The following is a 21,081-nucleotide window of genomic DNA, read 5'->3' as shown; positions in this document are numbered from 1 at the left end:
ATAACATCCCACTCTCTTAGTTTACAATTACATAAATATTCCCGTAAGCCATAATGGTAAGCAAAGATCTGCTGGAACTTGTCATACAAATATAGTACTATAGTCTGTAGACTTTGGGGAAGTGCGCTGGACCACTCCTCTTTCAGTATCGTAAGATTTACGAACCAAGAATGTTTCGAAAGGGCGGTACTTTTTACTTATTATTTGTGATGTGATGACATGTGGCCTTCGGTGTGCCACGAGTCTCAAAATGAACGCTCCTTAGCAGGCTGACTGTGACCCGCCCCCGCGAACCAGAAACAGCAGATTCTCTGTGACGGATAGCGCAGAAGAAAGCCGGGTTGGAGCTGCCCTGGGAAGGCAGGAGTGTGCTGGTGTCAACGCAGAGCAACGCCATTTCACTACTAGCTAAGGGAACAGCAAACTGAAGCTACAGGTATTTCTAGCGGCTGTTTCGGGAAATCTTCTATTCGTTTCTTGTGAAAAAAGCTGCTCATCCCGTACTTAGCACAGCTTAGCTCTTCACGTAGGCCTGGGAACGGCCCTCAGGACTTTAACGGAAGGATGGGGACGGGTCAGAGATTTCAAGAGAGACGGAGGCTAGGATCTGAGGAGGAATGAGGCCCGTGTGGGCAAATGTCCACCCCTCCAGAGAGTGTGAAAGAGAGTCAAAGTATTCCGGCTAACATTTGTGTGGTCAGTTCTGTCGCCTCTGTACTAATTGGATTGGGCAGCTAAAGCTAGTGCCTTGCTCTCGGTAGTTTGCTAGTTAGCTAGCCCATTCATAGTGTTGAGCTATAGCCACTGAGTCGAACTTAAAAAGTGGTGACGGGTCTTTTCCTTCATGGATTTATACATAGTAGCAACTGTTTATGACCGTGGCTGGAACACAGTTAAGCCCCAGCAGTTGGACATTTTTGCTCGTCATTCTGGGAAGTCATTTTTGTGACATGTGTTGTCTTTTCTTTCGTTTTCGTGGTTTATTTGAGTATGACGTGTGATAAATGACCTAGCTGGGCTAGCTTGACAAGAAGCTTAGGCCACTTCTGCTTTTTCTGTGATTACATGCTGCAATCATTGACAGTGTTCCTCTAAGTGTAAGAATAGCTGCCATTGCGTATCTTGGCTGACTAGTCAGCACAAGGCCCACGATGCTACGTGTGGCATGACCTAGCATGCTGGGACATTTAGGGCTCAGCTGGTAAATGTTGAGGTGACTCGGGGCTATATCACCAAGTTTAGGTGCTGGCAAGCACAATAAGAAGGAATTATAATGGGGTTAGTGACCAAACACGTTACTGTGGAAAAGTGAGACTTTGTTAAACTGACTTTTACTTACTAAGTAAACACAAAACTAAAGTACGTCTCTGAAGGAGCTTGAGATTTCTTCCAAGACCTCACTGCCCCTATTTTAAAGAGCCTTTAGGGTTATGCCTCAGCTTCTTCTCTCTTTTGATGAAAGCATTGTTAGCTTTGCTTTACAAGAGTGTTCTTTTTAGTTTCTTTGAGGTCTGTCTGTAGATGGGTTCTAATCTGAAGTGTTTTACTAAATGGCATACTTTCCTGGATAAAGCATGACAGGCAGGATCATATCCTTGCAGATAACTTTTTTGTTAATGTTTTCTAATAAAACCAAAACCACAGTCACTGTGTACTTTGGTACTTTCTTTAGTTTATTGCCAGAAGATTGATAAAGATGAATGTCAGTATTCAGAGAGAGCCAACTTCCATTTGACTTAACAATAAATCTAAGGTAGATCATTTTAATTGCCTGACTATCAGACTCTTTGTGGGTGAAAGGTGTTGTTGGTGAATATGATATTTCTTAAATTTGAAGAATAAAACAACATATTACAACAATCTAGCTAATCTATGTAATTATTATAAATCAGAATACAGACACAAAACATGTAAATAAAATACAAATGACATGTAGGGATGAGGTTGATATAATGGCATCTTCTTTGAAGGGCAAAAAAAAAAAAAAAAACATGCTCAAAAGTTTCCTTTAGTAGACAATGGTGGAGGAAGTAGAAAAAACAGTGGTCCATTTTAACCCCCCATTTGTTTGTGGTTTGTGCTCCTCTTTTCTGTCTTCTTACCCATTTAGTCTCCAAATGGTAGGGCCTGTAAATTGCCCCTTCCTGACCCTAGTACTGCCAGATGTCACTTCCTGTTGAAAAGCAGGTCTTCTTTCCCACTGTCACCAAGTGCTTACTCAGAGCAGACCATCTAATCTTTGGAATTTCCTCTCTAATAATAAAGTATTTGTCTTGAAGTGACTGTTGCTGTGACCCTGTACTAAATTTGTATTGAAAATGGCGCACTTCAAAGAAGCAGTTTTCTTTTCATTACAAAGATGTTCTTCATCATTTCAAAGTAATTATAAAGGTAAAGTGACTGCTAGTGCCCCTCCTACAGTTTGTCGTGAACATTGACTTGCTGCTAGAAATAAAAATCCTGCAGATACAGTTGTTACAGTCATAACGATTATATGAATTTATTATGTTATTACCACTTAATTACATATTGTAACACATTTTCATTTGGCCGTCTCCCCACCATTCTACTGTAGGTTTGATCCAGAAAAATAGTTTTCATTTTTCATAGTGTTTATTAAACTTACATTGGCTATATAATTTATTGTAGAGAAACTGCACACTTAACTAAAAAAGCTCAAATTTTCTGTAGTATCCTGGACTATAGATGTGTTTTAAAATGACTTGTTGCCTATTTTACATTTATTATGTATGCATAGCCTGATTTTCAATTACTGTCTGTATTGCTTTTTGGACCTGATAGTTATCAGGAGCTGTCTCTGTGTCCATGTCTGCCAATATCAAGAGGGCTGGCCAGCCAAGTGGTTAGATTCCGGGGAGCCAATAACCCGGGAGGGCTTTGTCCTGCGGGCTCATTTTGATGCTGGAACAAGCCTCAGGCCGTACAAAAAAATCTCATGCACCTTCCAGTCTGAGGCTAGGGACTCAAAGCAACCAAGCCTCATACCTTCATACTGCTTACTCCACCCACACTTTAAATACCAGGAAGAAACGCGGAGTTATTTTGACACATAATGTACTCTGGCATGGGAGTGTCCTCTAATATGCAATCAGCAATTTTCTGATCTAGCAGCGACTGAAAGTTAATGATTTTATTTACACTAGAAACTTGTTGTGTTTGTAGTACATAGTTTAAAAGGGCTTCTTTATGTTTTGACCTTATTTATTTTATAAAACCTGCAGTGTGTTCCAGGTAGTTGATGTTTGGGGCAGTCTCATCCAGAACTGTGAAATACATTTTTGGTTTTTAAGTGTTTCTTATTGGTTCAAGTGTAAAGCTTTAAAGCTCAAAATGAATGGCACATTTTCTAATGAGGTCACAGATAAGATACCAGTACAAAAGACAAGCAGAGAGTAAAATCTCTTATAAAGACCACATCTTGGTGCATGCTTTCACAGATATGTCTTTGCACACCGTTTACGTTTTCTGTGAGTGTGAAGGAATTCAGTCCTTGGGGTGGTTGAATAAGACAGCCATTTTCAATCAATTATTAAGATGAGACAATCTGATGTATTTGAGTCAAAGTAAAAGTAAAAATGTTATATAATAAAAACTGGACCCAAAAAAAAATGTTTCAAAGATGTTACATAATGGGGAGCTTGTAGTTTGTGTTCACAGGAAAGGCGTGCTGTTTCAAAGGCAAACAGTTTTTCAAAATTGGATCAAATAGTAGTCATAATGAGCCTGATATGTTTTTATGTGCTGCGTGTAATGGGAAGGGTTGGGTGAGGCAGGGAGGGGAGGAGAAGGGAGTGAAACAGTATCAACATTATACTAAGCCTGCCAGTCCACAGGAAGCCCTGCAGTGGAAAGTTATTCTTAAATGTATTATCATGGGTAATCTGCTTAATCCAAATTACTAAAGACGTCTGCTCTACAACAGTGACTCCTACGCTGTATTGCTGCCACAAATCTTGAGTATAGTATGGGATTGTGTCGCACTTCAGGTCACTCACTGTCGCTGCCACTCTGCATTGTTAGACACAATACTGCTGCCGTCACCCAGGGCTTAACTTACCCCCACTGTCAAAACACGGTGGTTTAATTTTTGTGATAAGTCACCGTTTTGCACGTGGTGTCGTCGTGTGTTGATTTGCAAGACGTACTTTGCAGCAATGTTGGAAAATGGTTTGTTATTTGTTTATTTTTAGTAAAGTTGCTGCCATTGCTGGAAATTTGCAAAGAATGTGACAAAAACATCTTATCTGGGCGATTAAAGCGAAAAAGATATGAACTAGGGAGGAAAAACTGGAGCCTAAAGGGGAAATATAAGGGGGAAAAATGCCAGTTCTGTGCTAGTTTATTCTTGCTGCATAGCCTTGAGGAGTCAGCTCAAACTCACCACATAGTTCCTAGAAATATCTTTGGCAGATGCAAAGCTGATGATGTCTTAGGACCACTTGACTCTGTAAATTCTGTTTGGGGTGGAGGAACATCATCTTCTTTTGGCTTTATGCAGGCGGGGGCTGAACTGCAGCTGCAGCAGATCTCATCCTGTGACACTTGGATATAGGTGTATTTTTGCCCCTTGCAAATCCGGTCCGATGTGAGTTTAGAATAACCACCGTGTCATTCTTGTGGGGGCTGAAAGAGGGAGGTGACTATTTAAGAGACTGTGAGCCATTTTCTTTTTAGCCTAGTTGCCTTTCTAATGATCTTGACCTATTTGGTCCCCTTTTAAACCAGGGCAAACAAAGTTGAGTCTCACAGTCAGTGTTTTAGGTACAGGTGTGTCTCTCTTTACACAAGTTACACATGTGTACATACGTTAAGCTGTGTTGCTGGGGGACTGTCTTCTAATTGGATCATATCGCTAAGAGGTGGCAGGGTGTAAAGAAGAAGAATCTCCTCTCCTACCTTCTCAGCACTACTGGTGTGCTTACACTCCGCCCCCTATGTACACATATCATAATCCATTTCCACTCATGAACTCTGCATAGAGAATCAGGTCTGAACACTGTTCTGAGGTCTGTAACCAAAGAGTTTGTGTAAAGATGCATGCAGTTTCAGGGTCTGAATAGTGAATTCAGTGTCCAAGTGAATTAAACCGGCATTCTTTTCTGTTTTCAAAAAGATGTCAGTTTGCAAGGAGATCTATAGCTCTGTCCTTCACTCTCCTGTCTGTGAGCTCAGTAAGCAGTTTCCTGTTGAGTCTGTTTTTGCAGTTGCAAGTTTCAAATCTTTCTGAATGCAGCATGTTGTTCATTCTGCGTATTCTAGTCCCCATTAAAATCAAAAGGCGGATAAACTGGGATATTTTTTTACTGTGTGACTGAAAAAGCGCTAGCCTGTGAGAATGCAATTTCTTAGCCTTCGTGAGGGATCCACCCTTCACTTGTCACATTCAGCCATCACTCTGGCTCCTGTGACTGAAACTTAATATGCTCGCTGAGAGACCAGCCAGACTTGTTAGATGGAAAGCAGCAGCAAGCTGACTGAGAGTATAAATCCTATAAATCTCATTATATCAGTTTCAATATTTGAGCAGTTTATCGGCTCAGGATCTGGTATTTAGCTGTTTTTATCAGTCTATTAGTCTTTATCTATTAAAATTTCAAACCAACATTAATTGTAAATTGAACAAGACAAGTTTTCTAAACTAAGCTTGGTTTTGTTTTTCTTGGGTTATTGTCCAATTTCAGAATGGCGGTGGATATCTACGACTCTCAGTACCTGCTCATCCTGGCCCCTTCACTGGTCATCGCCCTCATGTTCCTCTTCTTCTGGCTCTTCATGAAAGAAACCTCCTACGATGAGGTGCTTGCTAAGCAGAAGCGTGACCTCAAGTTGCCACCAAGCAAGCCAGACCCCCGTAAAAAGAATGAAAAGAAGAAGAGCAAGAAGAAGGAGAGCTCCAGTGGGGGAAGCGGCGGAGGAACCGGAGGTGGGGGGGAGTCAGAGGAGGATTTGCGGGATTTCGATGTGGCTGAAGGTGCCAACAGCTCCACTGTGGAGGTAGAGGAGGAACCTGTGTCAGCTGCTACCCCTGATCCTGCTCCACCTACACCCACTCCCTATGTGCCAGTATCGGTGTCACCAGAGGCTCCTGCTGGTCTGAGAGAGAGAAAGAAGAAGGAGAAGAAGGCTGCCAAAGCTGCTGCTGCTGCCGCCGCTGCCGCCTCCACCGCAGTTTCCCCCTCTGAGGAGCCAGAAGTGAACGGCTCCAAGCCAGTCAGCCGCAAGACAGAGGCACCATTGGCTGCAAGCAAACAGTCCAGCACACCCTCACCGAAACGTGAGGTTCAGGTCCAGATCCAAGCTGTTCAGGCTCCCGTTCAAGCTCAGACACCTCCCCAGATTTCTGGGAAAAAGAAGGAAAAGAAGAAACAAAAAGTGGAGTCTGGTTAGTAACCAAGGGTAATGTTTAAAATGGTTGCAGTTTTGTTTTTTTTTTGTTTTTGTTTTTTTTGAGAACACATGAGAACGGCAAGTAGCAGTTTCATTTGGTTAGTATTTGTTTGAAATTACAGCAGTTGTGGTAAAATTGAGAAGTAATATTGCTGTAGTTGCTCTTTTCTCAAGTTCAGATATTTGTGCCAGTAACTTTAATGATAATCGAGCATTCTTATTTAATCAATCAAGGCAACCTGAGAAGGTTTTCTGAACTTGCTGTCCTGTCTTTCCAGCAGATGAGCAGCATACAGAGGTTAAAGTGGAGCAGGCCCCAGCTACTGTCAAGAAAGAAGCTCCCATTGTGGCTGAAACCAAAGTTTTAGATGGTGCAACTCAAAGCGTGACCAGTGGCAAAAAGAAGAATTCTGCCAAGAAGCAGAAAACTGATCATGGTAATGATGATAAAATATTACGTTATTAATTAATAACATTAAATTTGAAGAATTTGGCTCTATTAAGACTCTAAAGACAAAATCTAATAAAGAGTATTTTCTGAAATCCAGTTGATGAAGCCCATATTTTGCCAGACTCAGCAGCTTCTGCTAACCACCAGGCAGCCCATAATGATGACGCGCCATCCAAAGGGTCTGGCAAGAAGCAGAAAAACGAGACTGATAAGGGTAAGAGGTGAAAGCGTGGGTTTTTAATCCCAAAATATTTGTAAGCCCTTTTAAACTCGGTTTCTCGTTTTTGCTGGCCTTCACAGAGAACACAGAGGTGAAACTGAAGGAGCTGCTCTCCGGTCTGTCCAGCCTGGCTCTGTCAGATGCAGAGGCCGTCAGTGTGATGGCTCTACTGCGAGAGAAGAGCCCTAATGCCGTGGACGCCTGGCACAAGGTGAGAGATTAATAAGAGATAAGCTGAATTGGGTGCTGTCACAAACAACATTCCACACTGTTTGCATTTGGCAGGTCACCCAGTGTTTGTAGTTGGACTTTCTATGCCTTCTTTTAAAATGTGTTCTCTTTCACTGACAGTCCTCAACTAGGCCTGACCCGACTGCCCAGGAAAGGGAGAAGCTTCTGACAACTCTGCAGGAGGAGGCCTCCATTGCCAAAGACAAAGTGAAACAGCTCAGTCAGGTCTAGAGTCCAATCTTTTTCTTTTTTTTTGTTCCCCCTAATGATTGTGACATGACTGATTTCCTTCCAACTTAATCACTGTAATGCTGGAATAATTCCGCTTGGTTCAGTAAAATGCTTAATTTATCTTCATACTTTGCTTCAGGAGCTGCAAGTTGAGAAGCAGAAGACAAACAGGGTAGAATCAATGATGAGGGAGCAACGCGCAGCGATGGAGAAAGAACTGGGCAGTATGCAGGGCAAAGCACAGGGCACCTACCAAGAGCTCCAGACAATGCAAATAAAGGTGAAGCCTTACATTTCAATTATTATCAGTACAGCAAGTACTGGCCTGTATTATACTTGATAACACTTGGATAACTGCTAGTGTTGTTTAAGAAATGAGGAATTTCAAAAATGTGAAGAAAAAAAACTTCTAGCAGCTTCTTTGGCACTCCAGAGAGAGTTGGTGAAGACTGAGTACTGTTGATTGTGTGTAGTTTCAGCAGGTGAGGGAGCAGCTGGAAGGCCAGATCAGTCGACTGCAGCAAGAGAACAGCATCCTGAGGGACGCAGTCAGCTCCGCCACCAACCAGATGGAGAGCAAGTCAGTGTTACACAGCTGTTCACGCTCCCTAGAGCTCCATACATGTCTCATGCTCAGCGTAGTGAAGCATAGTGATTCCAGCTATCTCTCTTAGTCACCTCATTGTCTTTTACCCTATCTTTCGTTACACAATAGCCTAAGCTATTTGTAGAATGCTTCTGCTGCAATTTACATATCCCTTAACAAATGCATTTTCATGTCATGTATGTGTGCTTGATAGGAATTCGGCCGAGCTAAACAAGTTGCGTTCCGAGTATGCCGGCCTGATGAAAGAGCTATCAGACAGCAACAGCAAGCTACAGCAGGAGGAGCACCAGAGGAAGTCACTGGAGGTCAGCTACAAGCAGAACGTGTCCCAGCTGGAGGTACGCTAATCCAGATGCGCGGCGTGTTTATTTAGCCTGTGCTTCAGTTTCCCCAGCTGAGACAAAAATGAACCGAGTTGTGCAAAACCTGGACATGCTTCAAATATGGTTAGCGGGTGTGGCAGCATTACTCGGGAAATGGGAGGAGGTTGTAGTGGAAGTCCCGGTGAGGGTTATGGGAAACAGAACCTGAGCTGGAAGGATTTTTGTTGCCTTTGGAAGCAGGAATGTTTGAGGCTTTGTGCTGTGTATAAACAACACTTTTCCTGCTAGACACTCAGATGAGCCTTTCCCGACTTGTCGCAGACCACGATCATAAGATGGAGATTTAAATTGCTGGCTCGACACAAACAAGTCTTGGCAACGAGCTTTAGTGCGAGAATTGCACTGTGTAGAAAAAAAATCTGAGAAAGAATCTGCACATAAGCCTCTAGATATTCTGATGGATTTCATAAAGTTTTAATTTAGTCTGCAAAATTTATACGATCGCTCAATTCCAATGAAAATGTATGGAAGGAAGGTGTTCACAGAGTTTGTATCTGTCTCCAGGCACAGCTGCAGGATGCTAAGCGCCGCTGGGAGGAGCTGCAAAACTTTATCCACAGTGTCAATGCCGAAAGAGAGAAAATTCAGACCTCCAAACAAGGTGATAAAACATAACATTGCACCAAACAAAAGTTTTAATTCTTGTGAACCCTAAAAAAAAAAATGATGGTGGCTCAGTGACGGCTGTCGTGTGGTTGCAGAGCTCCACAATCAGCTGCTGGCAGTTGAGGCTGAGATGAGTAACAAGAACAAGGAGATCCAGACTCTCCACAGCAGCCTGACTGAAGCTGTGGTCTCCAAGGATCGGCTGGAACAGAAAGTGAGGGAGCTGATGGAAATGTCCAAGCACAGTATGCAGGACGACTCGCTCCAGGCCCGGGTTCAGGTGTGCTCACAACTCGCAGTGCCAAACCTGCAGCAAGAAAAATGAAACTGTTATTGTAGTTACATGGAATGATATCAAAATGGATGTGAATGATATTATAGTCCTCAACCTAATGCTCACTAATGACTTGTGTTTAACAGGAACTTATGAATGAGAACAAAAGTCTTCAGGTCCAGATCTCTACGCAGGTAAATGGGTCAACTTCACACACTTATCATTTAAAGTCAATATGGGATGAGTACCTAGAGGTGTGTGTGTGTGTGTGTGTGTGTGTGTGTGTGTGTGTGTGTGTGTGTGTGTGTGTGTGTGTGTGTGTGTGTGTGTGTGTGTGTGTGTGTGTGTGTGTGTGTGTGTGTGTGTGTGTGTGTGTGTGTGTGTGTGTGTGTGTGTGTGTGTGTGTGTGTGTGTGTGTGTGAGAGAGAGAGAGAGAGAGAATGTAGGCTAATGACATTTCTGTTTGATATCTAGGCCACTCATGTCTCCCACATTGAGGAGCTGCAAAAGCTGTAAGAAAGATTTCATCTTCTCAGATATTGTGGCTCACATTCCAGGCTGTATCACTGAGCTATATTTCATCTTTCCCTGTGTTGTTGTTGTTTTTCTTTTTTGCCTAGTCTGGCTGAAAAGGAGCTGCAGCGAAAAAGTCTGGAGGATTCTCTAAATGCTGAGAGGAGCAGTGGGGCTAGTAGAGAAACTAACATGCAGGTATATTCAGAAGAGCACTTCACTACAGCTTCTCTTACTAACATTATACTGGTTCATTAGTTTGCAGGAATGTGTTGCTGTGTTGAGTGGAAATGTAGTTTGAAGTCCATGTACACCTTCCCCACGGGAAGAGGGCATGCTCAGATTTGCAGATATTTTGGGTTCAGATGACAAATTGATTTAATGCACTTCCTGGTATTTTAAACCTAAGACAGAATTAGGAATTCTGTATAATTTCCAAGTGATTGCACAGTATGTCAGATCCTCCATTGTCTTGGCATAATAAGTGTTGCCTGTATTCATCTGCAGGCCTTGCACAATGAGAACATGTCACTGAAGGCAGAGATTCAGAATCTGCAGGCACAGATTTCTGATCAGGTTAGTTGTGTTGCTTTGCTTTACTGTTTAAGAAAAAAAATCCACTATATGTTGGTGTGGGTTTTTTTTTGTTTGTTTGAGAGGTTGTTTTAAATTAAAAACAATCTACTTTTGGATGTCCTCTTGCAGACTGCATCCCAGCTGGCTTTGGACCAGTTCCAGAAGAGGTGGGTATGAGAACTGGAGCACATTTTAAATACATCAGCGTCTTAATCTGTCTATGAAATAAATGATCCATAATTCTTTGAACAGTGTCCGGGAGAAGGAGGAAAACATGAAAACTGTAGAGGGCCTGTTGGAGAAAGGGTTGATTGAGGTGGCCAACAAAGAGGAGGAGCTTAAGGTATCTGTTTTCTCTAAAAGACACAATCAAAACATGCTGGCTCATATAAACACATTTATCTGACCACAGCTTCCCCTAAGTGACTCTGCATAATACTGTTGGCCTGCTAACCACAATCTTTAATTGATATGAAGTCTTAAAGTCATTTGTTTCCCCTAATATAGATTGCAAGGAAAGAGAATGAGTCACTTAAACAAGAAATTGAGGACCTTAAGAAAAAGATGGGTTCTAAACAGGTGGGTTCTAAAATGATTATTAAGAAGTATTTCCTGAATTTTTGATTCCTATTCTGTATATATATATTTTTTCCTTCCCTCTAACTAAAGGTGTCTTCAGAGCTGATGGTGGAAGAACTCCAGAGCAAGTAAGATCAATAAAGTTTATTTTGATTATTTAGTACAAAGGTTTAGTTCCAACCATATCCTATTCATGAAAACAAAGGCTACTACTGACTCTGTAAGCATATAAAAAAACTAATTCCCCCTGGCAGTCCAGGACACTCCTAAGACACACCCCTCATAGTAGCTCTTTCAACATCCTTTCCCATTGGAACAAGAGGCTGTCTATTGTTGAATGTCCTCTCATTGTTGATATTGTGAAGATAAGCAGATTTCACAGGCTTTACAATGTAATGACCCTTATTTTATTGTGCTTCAAAGGATCCAAGAAAAGGAAACAAAGCTGAAAATGGTGGAGGAAAGTCTACAGGCAGCACAAGACAGCAGCTCGGCCAGAGAGAAGACAGTTGAGGTGCAGCCCTTTCCTTGTATCAGTATAAACAGTTTGGCAGATTTCAAAAGACCCTTTCTTCACGTTGTTCTTCAGTGTTGTCCTTGTTTGGGCTCTTGTCTGAATCAGTTTTTGTCTCACAGGCTCTGGAGCAGCAGTTGGCTGCCTTGCAGGCAGAGATAGAGCAGCTGAGACAGAAGGAGACAGCAGAAGCGCTGACCAGCTCTGCTACTCAGCTCCAAGAACTCCAGGCTCAGTGAGTTAAATCAGCACCTCAGTGTAAGCTCCCTACACACACGCTTTTCAAATCCGACTTTTGATGACCAACATTTGACCAACAGGCTGGTGGGAAAGGACCAGAAGATCCAGACACTACAGAGTGAGCTGGAGGCAAGGACGAAGGAGCTAAGCGAGAAGATTCAGCAGGTACAGCAACAGGTAAGGGAGTGAGAGAACATATACATACATACACATACATATATATATATATATATATATATATATATATATATATATATATATATATATATATATATATATATATATATATATATATATATATATATATATATATATATATATATATATATATATATATATATATATATATATATATATAGTGTGTGTATATATAAAAATGATAAGTGCTCATGTTACACATTTTCTGGCTAAAACTCATCCAGATGTCATTTGAGGAGGGGGGGGGGGGGGCACTCTTTACTATGTTAAAGGTTGTCGTCATGCTATAGCTTCTTTATTTGGCTGTTCCTATTTTAGTGTCATAAGATATTCAGTGCTGGTTTTCATTGTCTATTTCTCTCCCGCTCATATAGCAGTCCCACACGGTAGTGCCAAGCCCAGAGCTCCTTACAGCGTGAGTAGTATTGCATGACATATCAAAACAATACCAACACCGTTTTATTTTTTTAGGCCTGTTTACTGTATTGTACCGGAAGTGTGATCAGTTTTGTAATGTGTGGTTCTGCTGTTTTCTGTCAGGTTGTCAGAGAAGGAGAAACAGGTCTCCAATCTGCAGGCTGAGCTGGCTGAGCTGAGGAACACCGTAAACCTTCAAAGGAAGAAGAATGATGTAGGTTTCACATAGCAATGACCTGAACTGTGGAATAGCACAGGTCAAACCCTATGAGCAATCAGCCCTGCCCATTGTGTTTCACAAAGCACTCCCCCCACAGTGTTGCACACTGCATATATTCATTCTGCCTATTGTTGTCTGCCACTCGCTTTTTGTTCATTTTAAATAGTGCTTTTTTTTTCTTGTTTTGTTTGTTTTAAACCAAATACACATTTTTCTTCAGCTCAGGTTGTGTATGTAACACGATTACACACACATCAGTTCAGTGTCTGTTTTGGATTGCTTAAGCTGAGCATTGCATAAGAGGGCTTCCAGCCTACTCTTGTTGTGCTCGCTGCTGGCCATGACTGTTTCAGCAAGCCTGTTTGTGCTTGTGGGTGATTCAGAGCATTAGAAACTCGTCTCTCTTATTTTTGAGAGAGGTTTATTTAATCTGAGAAGCATATAAACATATGTATTATTATATGCACACTATAGTTGAAGACACTTATTTTAATTAGAAATAAAATGACTTAACGAATATTTTTTTACTAAATATACCTGTGCAGGCTGTGCATGTTGTTTTAAACCACACATGGTGTCAGAGTAGGACTATCAAGACTTTTTGTTTTTTACATATTTTTAGCTATTGGAGCATGGATGAGAAATGCCTTTGGTTCGTTTTGTTACTCTACCAGTCTTTATTTGAGGGTCACTGAATGCATTCCCCCCCGAGGCTGAACTGAAAGTAGTATCTCTCTGGAACTGACCAAAACAGGAGCTTCGGGAGAAAAACTGGAGTGCAATGGAAGCTCTGTCAGCCACCGAGTCCATGCTTCAAGGGAAACTCAGCAAAGCTGTCAAGGTTCGACACCTCACCTCAGTCTGCTTCACTCTAGTTCCAATCTGATGCATCCCCCTCCGAAACGCTGTGTTTTGCCATAATCGACCCAGTGAAATTTCTTTTCTGCCATCATCCATAACAACGCTGCATACTCATTTACCTTCACTCCTACCGCTCTGTTGTTTGGCCTCAACTTTTTAATTGGCTGTTTTTGAGCTGGTGAACTACAGTAATCTGCTCCCCCTCGGGCATCTCCGACTTTATTTAACAAATATTGGCTTCTTAAGTGTGTATACATAACTTTCCTTTATGCTTTGAAGTGTAAGAGGTTTTTTTTTTTCCTTTCCTTACCCAAAGCTTAGGTCGATGCTTGGAAATGAGTGTGCAGTGACTTAGAAATTCACTAGATGTCATTAGATTGAGATTCATTGTAATCATTTTGCAGCTTCCTGTTGTCTCTCTGTCATGTGGCATGCTTTGTGACATTGTACTGTTAAGATCACCAGTTAATCAAAGAAAATCTGTTTAATTCAAATCTAGTCCTTTTTTTCCCTTTTTGTTTAAGAGAAGTGTTAACATCCAAAGCTTGTAATGAATATGCAGCAGTCCTCTAATGTTTCTCAATGCTCTGTTCTCACAACTGAAACATCTTTGTTCTCTATCAGGGTGAACAAAGTGCAACTAAATCTAAGCTACAATCAGCTGTTCTTTTCATGCATTTCTACTTCATGTAGAGTTTGCTCCCGGATAGCTGTGCTATTAAGAGTTACAGTAATGTTTATTTCAGTCATCCGCCTACATTAGGTGAGGGTACATGCCGAACTATCTGCACAGCAGCTGCTCTCCTGCCATTTGAGTACAGTAGAAAGCACCTTCTCGCGCCTGAGCCAGGGAGTTCCTTAGCAGCTGTTGTGTGCTATCGGTGCATGCTGGTTGGTTGTATTCAGCTCCACACTCTGTGTCAAAGCTGTCTTGTGACAGCGTGTTAATGCAAACAGTGGTTAGACAGCCAGCTGGCTCGTGTATGGCATGTGTTCCCCCTTTCAGACCTCAGAGTTGATGGTGTATTATTAGAGGACTGATCAATACTTTTTGTTTATCGGTGAGTGTCAAGGTACAAATGAGAGATGCTCTGAATCTGATGTGACACCTGGCCTAGGTGTGGTCTGTTGATGCTTATGGTTTCTCAGAGTAAATGGAACTGGGAGTGAGATTTTTTTTTTTTTTTTGGTCCTAAACTTTGATAACGAGCTGTCATTATAAAATTTGTGGGATTTTGATTGAAGCAGCCTGATCACTGGTTTGAAACAGATTGATGGGGGTTAAGAGAAAGTTGGTGGTTATATTTGCTTGGATGACCACTGGACCTTGTCATCGAAAATATCTTAAGTATTTAAATGGTCATTTGTTAATCTCCTCTTCTCTTTTTGTTCTTTTACAATTTGCTACCTACCTTCTAGGAGAACCAGACAGCGCTGGCTGTATGTCAGGCTGAGTGCCGAGATGTTCTGCACAGACTTCTGCCACATGTGCCTCTGCCTTCTGAACAGGTATGAGAGGAAACATTTACCTCTATGCTAAATGTATTTGTACACTACAGCTACATGTTGTGTGGTTGCTGTTTACTTCATTTTTCCACCTTAATTGTCCTGTAGAACCATCAAGAATGGCTACAAAGATTTGAAACGGCAGCAGGTGAAAACTCAGCTACACAATCCAGCCCTGGATCAGGAGACTCTGAGGTAAATTTGGAAAAAATGCAAAGTTGAACATCATTCCTTTTTCAAATGAGTCCATCAGTAAGTACGATCCACTTTCTAGGAACTGGCTGAGAAACTGAAAGAAGCTGAGGAAACTCAAAGGGTTCTACAGAAAGACTGTGAGACGTACAAGAAGGTTTTGGCAGAGACAGTAAGGGTTATTTTTATTTTACTTTTGGGTTTGTTTGTTTTTGTTTTTTTAGGGGGGTGAGGGAGTTGCCATCAGTTGCTATTATGGTAGCACAGTGATCTCCCTTCCAAATGGAGCTGTCATTTATGTTGTGTCCACAGGAGGGCATCCTGCAGCGCCTCCAGAACAGTGTGGAGCAGGAGGAGTCTCGCTGGAGGGTGAAGCTGGAGCTATCGCAAGCAGAACTAAGAGAGGTATTGATTCAGGTTTAGCAAGAGATAAAACTCCAAAATGCAGAGTCACTGAAGTGAAATATTGAGAGTTCTCTCTCACTGGATCGTTCTTCTTTCTTTGATCTCAGATGAGCCAGAAAGTCGCAGCTTTGGAGCAAGAGGTTGAGAGACTAACTGATGAAGCAGAGTTGGAAAATGTCAGTAAACCAAACACACAAAAAGTCTACAATGTACACTCGCAAATGTCCTGTTAGAGCGGCTGTCATTTGTATCTCTGCTCATCTGTTGTGCTCTGTAGCTGAGAAGAGAAAAACAGCACTTGGAGTCTGAGTTGGAGAGGGCGGAGCGCGAGAGTGCCACTTATGTGACAGAAGTCAGAGAGGTGAGCAGAAACTGGACTTCTTCAGTCATGTTTAACCTCTTGAGGTGAACGTGCGACCTCTGTGTAACAGTTGAGCTGTTTTCACACATGCACAGTTACCCTGAACATTTCCAGAGAGCACCCAACAGAGGTGGCGTTGAGACTGCAAATGCTATATGCAGTCTGATTGGACATTAGACTACAGAGATGGCAGTTTAAAAGTCTTTGTAATGTCGGATCGCACTGATGTGTGATTAGCACAGGTAATATCCTGGTGCATTCACCACTAGCTAGTGAATGTCATGTGCAAGGCTCTACCCACACAGCCCCCTCACTTTAAAAAGACTTAAGTATTTCCATGAGTGCAAATGTGTCCGATTTAGGCTATTTCAGCATTTTCTGCTCTGTGCTACATCTGAGAAATGGATAACTGTGAGAAATATCCCAAATTAAGTCTTGAAATTGTCCAAAGTTCATGTGTGAAAACTGTTCCATGTGTGGTGTTTTGTGGCATCCCACAGTTTGTTTATTCTGGGAATATAAAGTTCACACAGCACAGGTTTTTTTGTTTTGTTTTGTGTGAATTGAATCACTTATGAATCTGGTTATCTGCAGTCATGCACAACTAATGCCCTCTGCTTCATTTGTGACTTTTTTTTGGTTGTGGATGCCTTATGGCCAGGTCAGTGACAGCTTGTATGACTGCATAAACTGTGTGCTGGTAGTGCTGACCTGGTTCACCTATGACAGACCCACATTAAACAAAACCCTGTCAAACTCAATTTCAGCTCAAAGATCTGTTGACTGAATTGCAGACCAGACTTGATGGCTCATATACAGAGGCTATCAGACAGAATGAGGAGCTGACTTTGGTAAGCGTTGCTCACCCTCTAGCTAGAGCTCCTTTAAATCCTATCCTTTATTGCACTCAGCAGTGGCGCGACACTGACTGCAACAGAACGGGGTTCTCTATCTCCTGCAAAACTGTGGGTCATCATTCACAAAATCTGTAGATTTGGACTTACATGGTGGAGCCATGAATAAGATTCGGGGCGGGGGATTTACAGCTTCTGAGTGATGACTCACCTTTACTTTTGAGTTATAATACTAACTCTTCTTTTTCTGCACCTGCACTCTACTTGTGTCTAACAAATGGCTTGCTAATTAAAAATCTTCTTTCTCTGCTAGGCCAAAAGTATGCCTCCTCTTTGTCTATCACTTACAATTTAACTTCTCTGATGCCTTCAGGCAAGCCTTGCGTCTGTTTTGTCTGATAGTCACTGAATGTCTTCGTGGTCATGAATCTTTAGTAGTTTTAAGCAATATTTTGGCTGTGTTCACTTCAACAATAGCACTATAAGAATGACGATCACATTGCTATGTAGTTCATACAAATTGGTGTGTATTCCTTCTGTTCCTGTGTTAAGTGACTGACATAATGATTGGATTTATCCTACAGTTGTGGAAACACTGAGACAGAAATGTACAAAGTCTGGAAAGTTATCAGTGATACAGTCATTTCTTCTGAAGTACACACGAAGTATTACAATGTCTGATAAAATTTAGGGAATTACTTTATTACTTAAACAGGACTTCCTGGATTATGATTCATCCTCCCAGCTTGTACCAAAAAGCCCACATGAGCTTAGTGCTATTTTTGGTTTGAACATTGTCTAAGCAGGCCCAGGGAATAAAATGAAATCTGTGCAAATGTTGAACTGTTTAATGTAGTTAATGTTGGCAGGAGGATTTGTATATGTTCTGAAAAACTAGAAGCGGGACTCAAAGGCCAGGTCAACAGTGCAAAATATCTAAATGTCTGGTTTCTTTCCAGCTGAAAACCCAGCTCACTGAGACGCTGTCGAAGCTGGAGGCAGAAGAAAACGAGAGGCAAAAAGTGGCCGGTGACCTGTATAAGGTAACGGGAATGATCTGGATTTCATTACACTTCTGATAAAGGTCAAACTGCCGACCACAATGCTAACAAGCGGAAATTTCTGTCCCTTCATGCAGGCCCAACAGTCTGTTGATCTGATCCAAGGGGAGCTCTCAAAAGTGACAGACAATGCTGATGACTTGATCGAGAACAGCAGTCTGTCATCACAAAGAGTAAGGGCAGTTTGAGTGTTGTAACACTGTTGTGACACCAAATAATGTTTATGTTGCGACATCTGGTCCTTTTAATGTCATGTTAAGACCAAAAAATTGTGTTTGTGACAGGAGGAGATTGACAGAAAGGAGAAAATGACTGCAGGATTGGGTCAGACAGTCACAGAACTGCAGCAGCTGCTACAAACTGTCAGCCGGCAACTCACTAAGAGACAGGAGGGGGTGAGGCCTTTTGATCGTGCTCTTTGTTATTCACAATTGGGTATCATACTCCTGTCTTTCCTCTTGCCAATGAAGATTAAACTTTGCAATTGAATGTTTGTGCTTTCCCTCAGGAGGCTGATAAAGATCTGCCCAAGGTATAGTGAGACCCCCACGCAGCCACCCTGACTGTATTACAGAGACCACCTTTGACTTTCGGTCTCATCCTGACCACATCACAGCATACTGTCACACCCAGCCACTTCCTCCCTTTCAACCTCTATCACTGCACTTGTACTGTAGGCAGCCTCAAACTGACTCTGGCCAAGACGCTGGCAAACCACTCCCAGACTCACTGCTGGCCACAGAGGAGCAGGCAGAGGTTACAGTTAACTCCAGGCACTATACCAAAATACACACTATTCCACTCCCACCACATTCCTCTTCTTTTAGCAACAATGCCAGTTAATTTTTATTCTAAACTTAATGACATCCAGCATAATTTAAACTATGTGGAAACCATTCCTCTGTTTTAAATTGCTTGTATTTTTCACTGAAATCCTTTTGAGTACTGCAGTAGTTTTGTTGTTATTTGTCTTAAGAGAGGGCAGTGATACGAATTTCCAACTCGACTAAACAAACTTTGGTTTTTCAGTCCTTTTCTTCTTAACTTAAAGATATGTAGTGTTTAAATGTATCAGTTAGGACCTGCTGAAATACACTATGTTGTTGATCTGTTTGCCTCCTGATCAGAAAACTATCCAACTGTGCATCCATTATGCATTTATTCATTCATAGCTCCATGTCATACCTTGGCTCAGTACTGGGTGGGAGAAGGGAGATCAGAAGAGGTCTCAGCATATCTGAAGGGTCACTACGTGACTGTAACTATGGAGATGCATGGACAAATTGTACTCAAGTCTGTACTGTAGCTCCAAACAGAAGGGAGTGTGTGTGACCCTGGCTGTGTAAGGCCAGGTCAACAGTGTAGGGGTTTTTAATCCTACTGCAACTACTCTAGGAATAAGCGTCCCATATCATCTGTAATCAGCACTCGCTATATTGTTGCTAAGATCATTAACACTGAAGATTTTGTTCTTTTTGTAACGGGTGATGTTAATAAAAGGGATGCTTGGTAAATCTGTTCAGCCTCCTGTGTTGCTTCCCCCCCCCCCCCCCCCCTTCTACCAATGCACTTCCCTCTTCTCGCCACAGTGGGGCAGCACATAACCTAAGTTGGAACTTGTTTATAGCCTTAACAATCCTGAACATGGGGAAAGGAAAAGTCACAATGCTTCTATTAATGGTGCGATTGCTAGCAGGTAAATTCAGCATGACAATGCAGAATAAACATGTCCGTCATGCAGAGGCGTTATTCCGGGTAAGTGTTTTTGTAGAATAGTAAAAAAGCTCGATATTGCGTGCCCTCAATAATGGAACATTTGGGGTGTGACCAGGTTCCTGTGATAGTAACATGCTGTATAATCCCTCACTATGGGACACTTTTTCTGCTTTGTGTGAGGCTTACAAATTCTATCAGCGGTACAACTCTTATGAAAGAACCAGTAGCTAAAATCTAGAACCTACCAAGGATGACACCTGTAATGCTGGAAAGTACCACTCTACTGTGATCATTTGAAAGTGAAATTTTACCATTCTACTTGAGCCCTTATAAAGGCACAAAGGCCTGGGTGTATTCTTTCTAAATTTTCCATATTTTCTTTGCCACCTCCAGCTTTTTATTTTTGACAAAAGGATAAATCTGCATGCGACTAGACATGACTTGACTTTGACTTCTCTTCACAGAAAGCTCTTGCTCTCATCTTTTGCATGTTAAAAGGCCTTTAAAACAACAGGACTGTTGTGCTGCCTGGAGGAGGGGTGCGGGTCAGATCAGGAACACGGGCAACATGGAATCAGCACATTCCTCACATTCTCCCACACTGTCATGCTCCAGTCAGCTGACTGGAGGTCTAGCTGTTGCCTTCATGGGAACCTCGCGAACAAATATGCTTCACAGCATCTTTGATATACTTGTTAAACTGGATCGCACAGGAAGCACCTTTCACAGCTTGTTGTTGCAGACTGCTTAACCATGTGTGCACAACTGACTGCAAAGTGGCTATTTCCTAATATACAGCCATTTGCTTACACACCTAAAAATGTACACGTTTGATAGTATATCTAAAATGAGGGATATTTTCTACAGTTCCGCCATTGTAATCAATATGATGTCCTTTGTGTGGAAATTGCAGAGATTTTAAAATGTCATAAATCTGAGGTTTCACTTTGTCAGACACATGCTCATTGTTTCACCTCTTGCATAGAGATGCTGTCATGTAAAGCCTGCCAAAGAGCAGTGTGGAAGTTGACAGGGGCCTTGTGTTTCCTTTGCTAACACTCATACCCTCAATTGTGCAATTTAGTTTGTTGCAGTACGCCTCTGCTCTGCATGCTTCTTGCTTGCTAACACTTGACTCCTCCCCCTAAACACAGATTTACACTCATACTACACCAGCACAGCTCCAGAAAAGCAGCCCACTCCCTGCATCTGCTCTCTATCAGTGTGGTATGTGGTAGAAAGCCTTTGATCCCCCCCGAAAAAAAAATATCTGTGTGTGTGTATTTCTGTGGGTATGCATGTGGGAACGTGAATCAGACAGACACAGAAAAGACCATAGAGCTCTATTACAAAGACAATGGCGGATGAAAGCAGAGAGAAAGGAGACAGTGACACAAAAAAGGAGTAAACATTCATTATACCCACAGCATTAAGATCAGTCCCTGGCCCTTGTAGAT

At 41.9% G+C, this 21,081-nt stretch overlaps 1 protein-coding gene across 5 annotated transcripts; it reads left to right on the top strand.

Moving 5' to 3' along the window:
* The first annotated feature begins 301 nt into the window (after positions 1–301).
* ktn1 (kinectin 1) lies at positions 302–19,426 on the top strand. Of its 5 annotated transcripts, none has more exons than XM_063496997.1 (36): positions 303–436; positions 5,703–6,403; positions 6,690–6,845; positions 6,957–7,073; positions 7,160–7,290; positions 7,431–7,535; positions 7,681–7,821; positions 8,015–8,121; positions 8,342–8,486; positions 9,036–9,132; positions 9,233–9,417; positions 9,558–9,605; positions 9,886–9,923; positions 10,032–10,122; positions 10,432–10,500; positions 10,630–10,667; positions 10,753–10,843; positions 11,008–11,079; positions 11,170–11,207; positions 11,503–11,593; positions 11,716–11,828; positions 11,914–12,010; positions 12,406–12,446; positions 12,572–12,662; positions 13,423–13,509; positions 14,949–15,038; positions 15,144–15,230; positions 15,310–15,399; positions 15,540–15,632; positions 15,740–15,808; positions 15,910–15,993; positions 16,761–16,844; positions 17,807–17,890; positions 17,986–18,081; positions 18,193–18,303; positions 18,417–19,426. In XM_063496997.1, exons 2-36 carry the CDS (start codon positions 5,704–5,706, stop codon positions 18,444–18,446), a joined length of 3,807 nt encoding a protein of 1,268 aa, XP_063353067.1. In that variant the 5' UTR covers positions 303–436; position 5,703; the 3' UTR covers positions 18,447–19,426. The 5 variants fall into 5 exon arrangements, with proteins under 5 accessions (XP_063353069.1, XP_063353067.1, XP_063353068.1 ...); XM_063496998.1 differs by having other exon boundaries at positions 6,687–6,845; positions 6,981–7,073; XM_063496996.1 differs by having other exon boundaries at positions 6,687–6,845.
* Positions 19,427–21,081: the final 1,655 nt, after the last annotated feature.

This window comes from Pelmatolapia mariae, linkage group LG16_19, assembly GCF_036321145.2.
Source record: "Pelmatolapia mariae isolate MD_Pm_ZW linkage group LG16_19, Pm_UMD_F_2, whole genome shotgun sequence".
NCBI lineage: Eukaryota > Metazoa > Chordata > Actinopteri > Cichliformes > Cichlidae > Pelmatolapia > Pelmatolapia mariae.
The sequence above is the reverse complement of the archived record's forward strand: the minus strand, read 5'-3'. Positions and strand labels throughout refer to the sequence as shown.

Bases quoted from the DNA above. Each gene is read 5' to 3' on its own strand.
- ktn1 (XM_063496996.1), top strand. From the start codon at position 5,704: ATGGCGGTGGATATCTACGACTCTCAGTACCTGCTCATCCTGGCCCCT. The intron at 7,074-7,159 runs GTAAGAGGTGAA...TGGCCTTCACAG, and splicing joins GAAAAACGAGACTGATAAGG to AGAACACAGAGGTGAAACTG. The intron at 9,133-9,232 runs GTGATAAAACAT...GTGTGGTTGCAG, and splicing joins AATTCAGACCTCCAAACAAG to AGCTCCACAATCAGCTGCTG.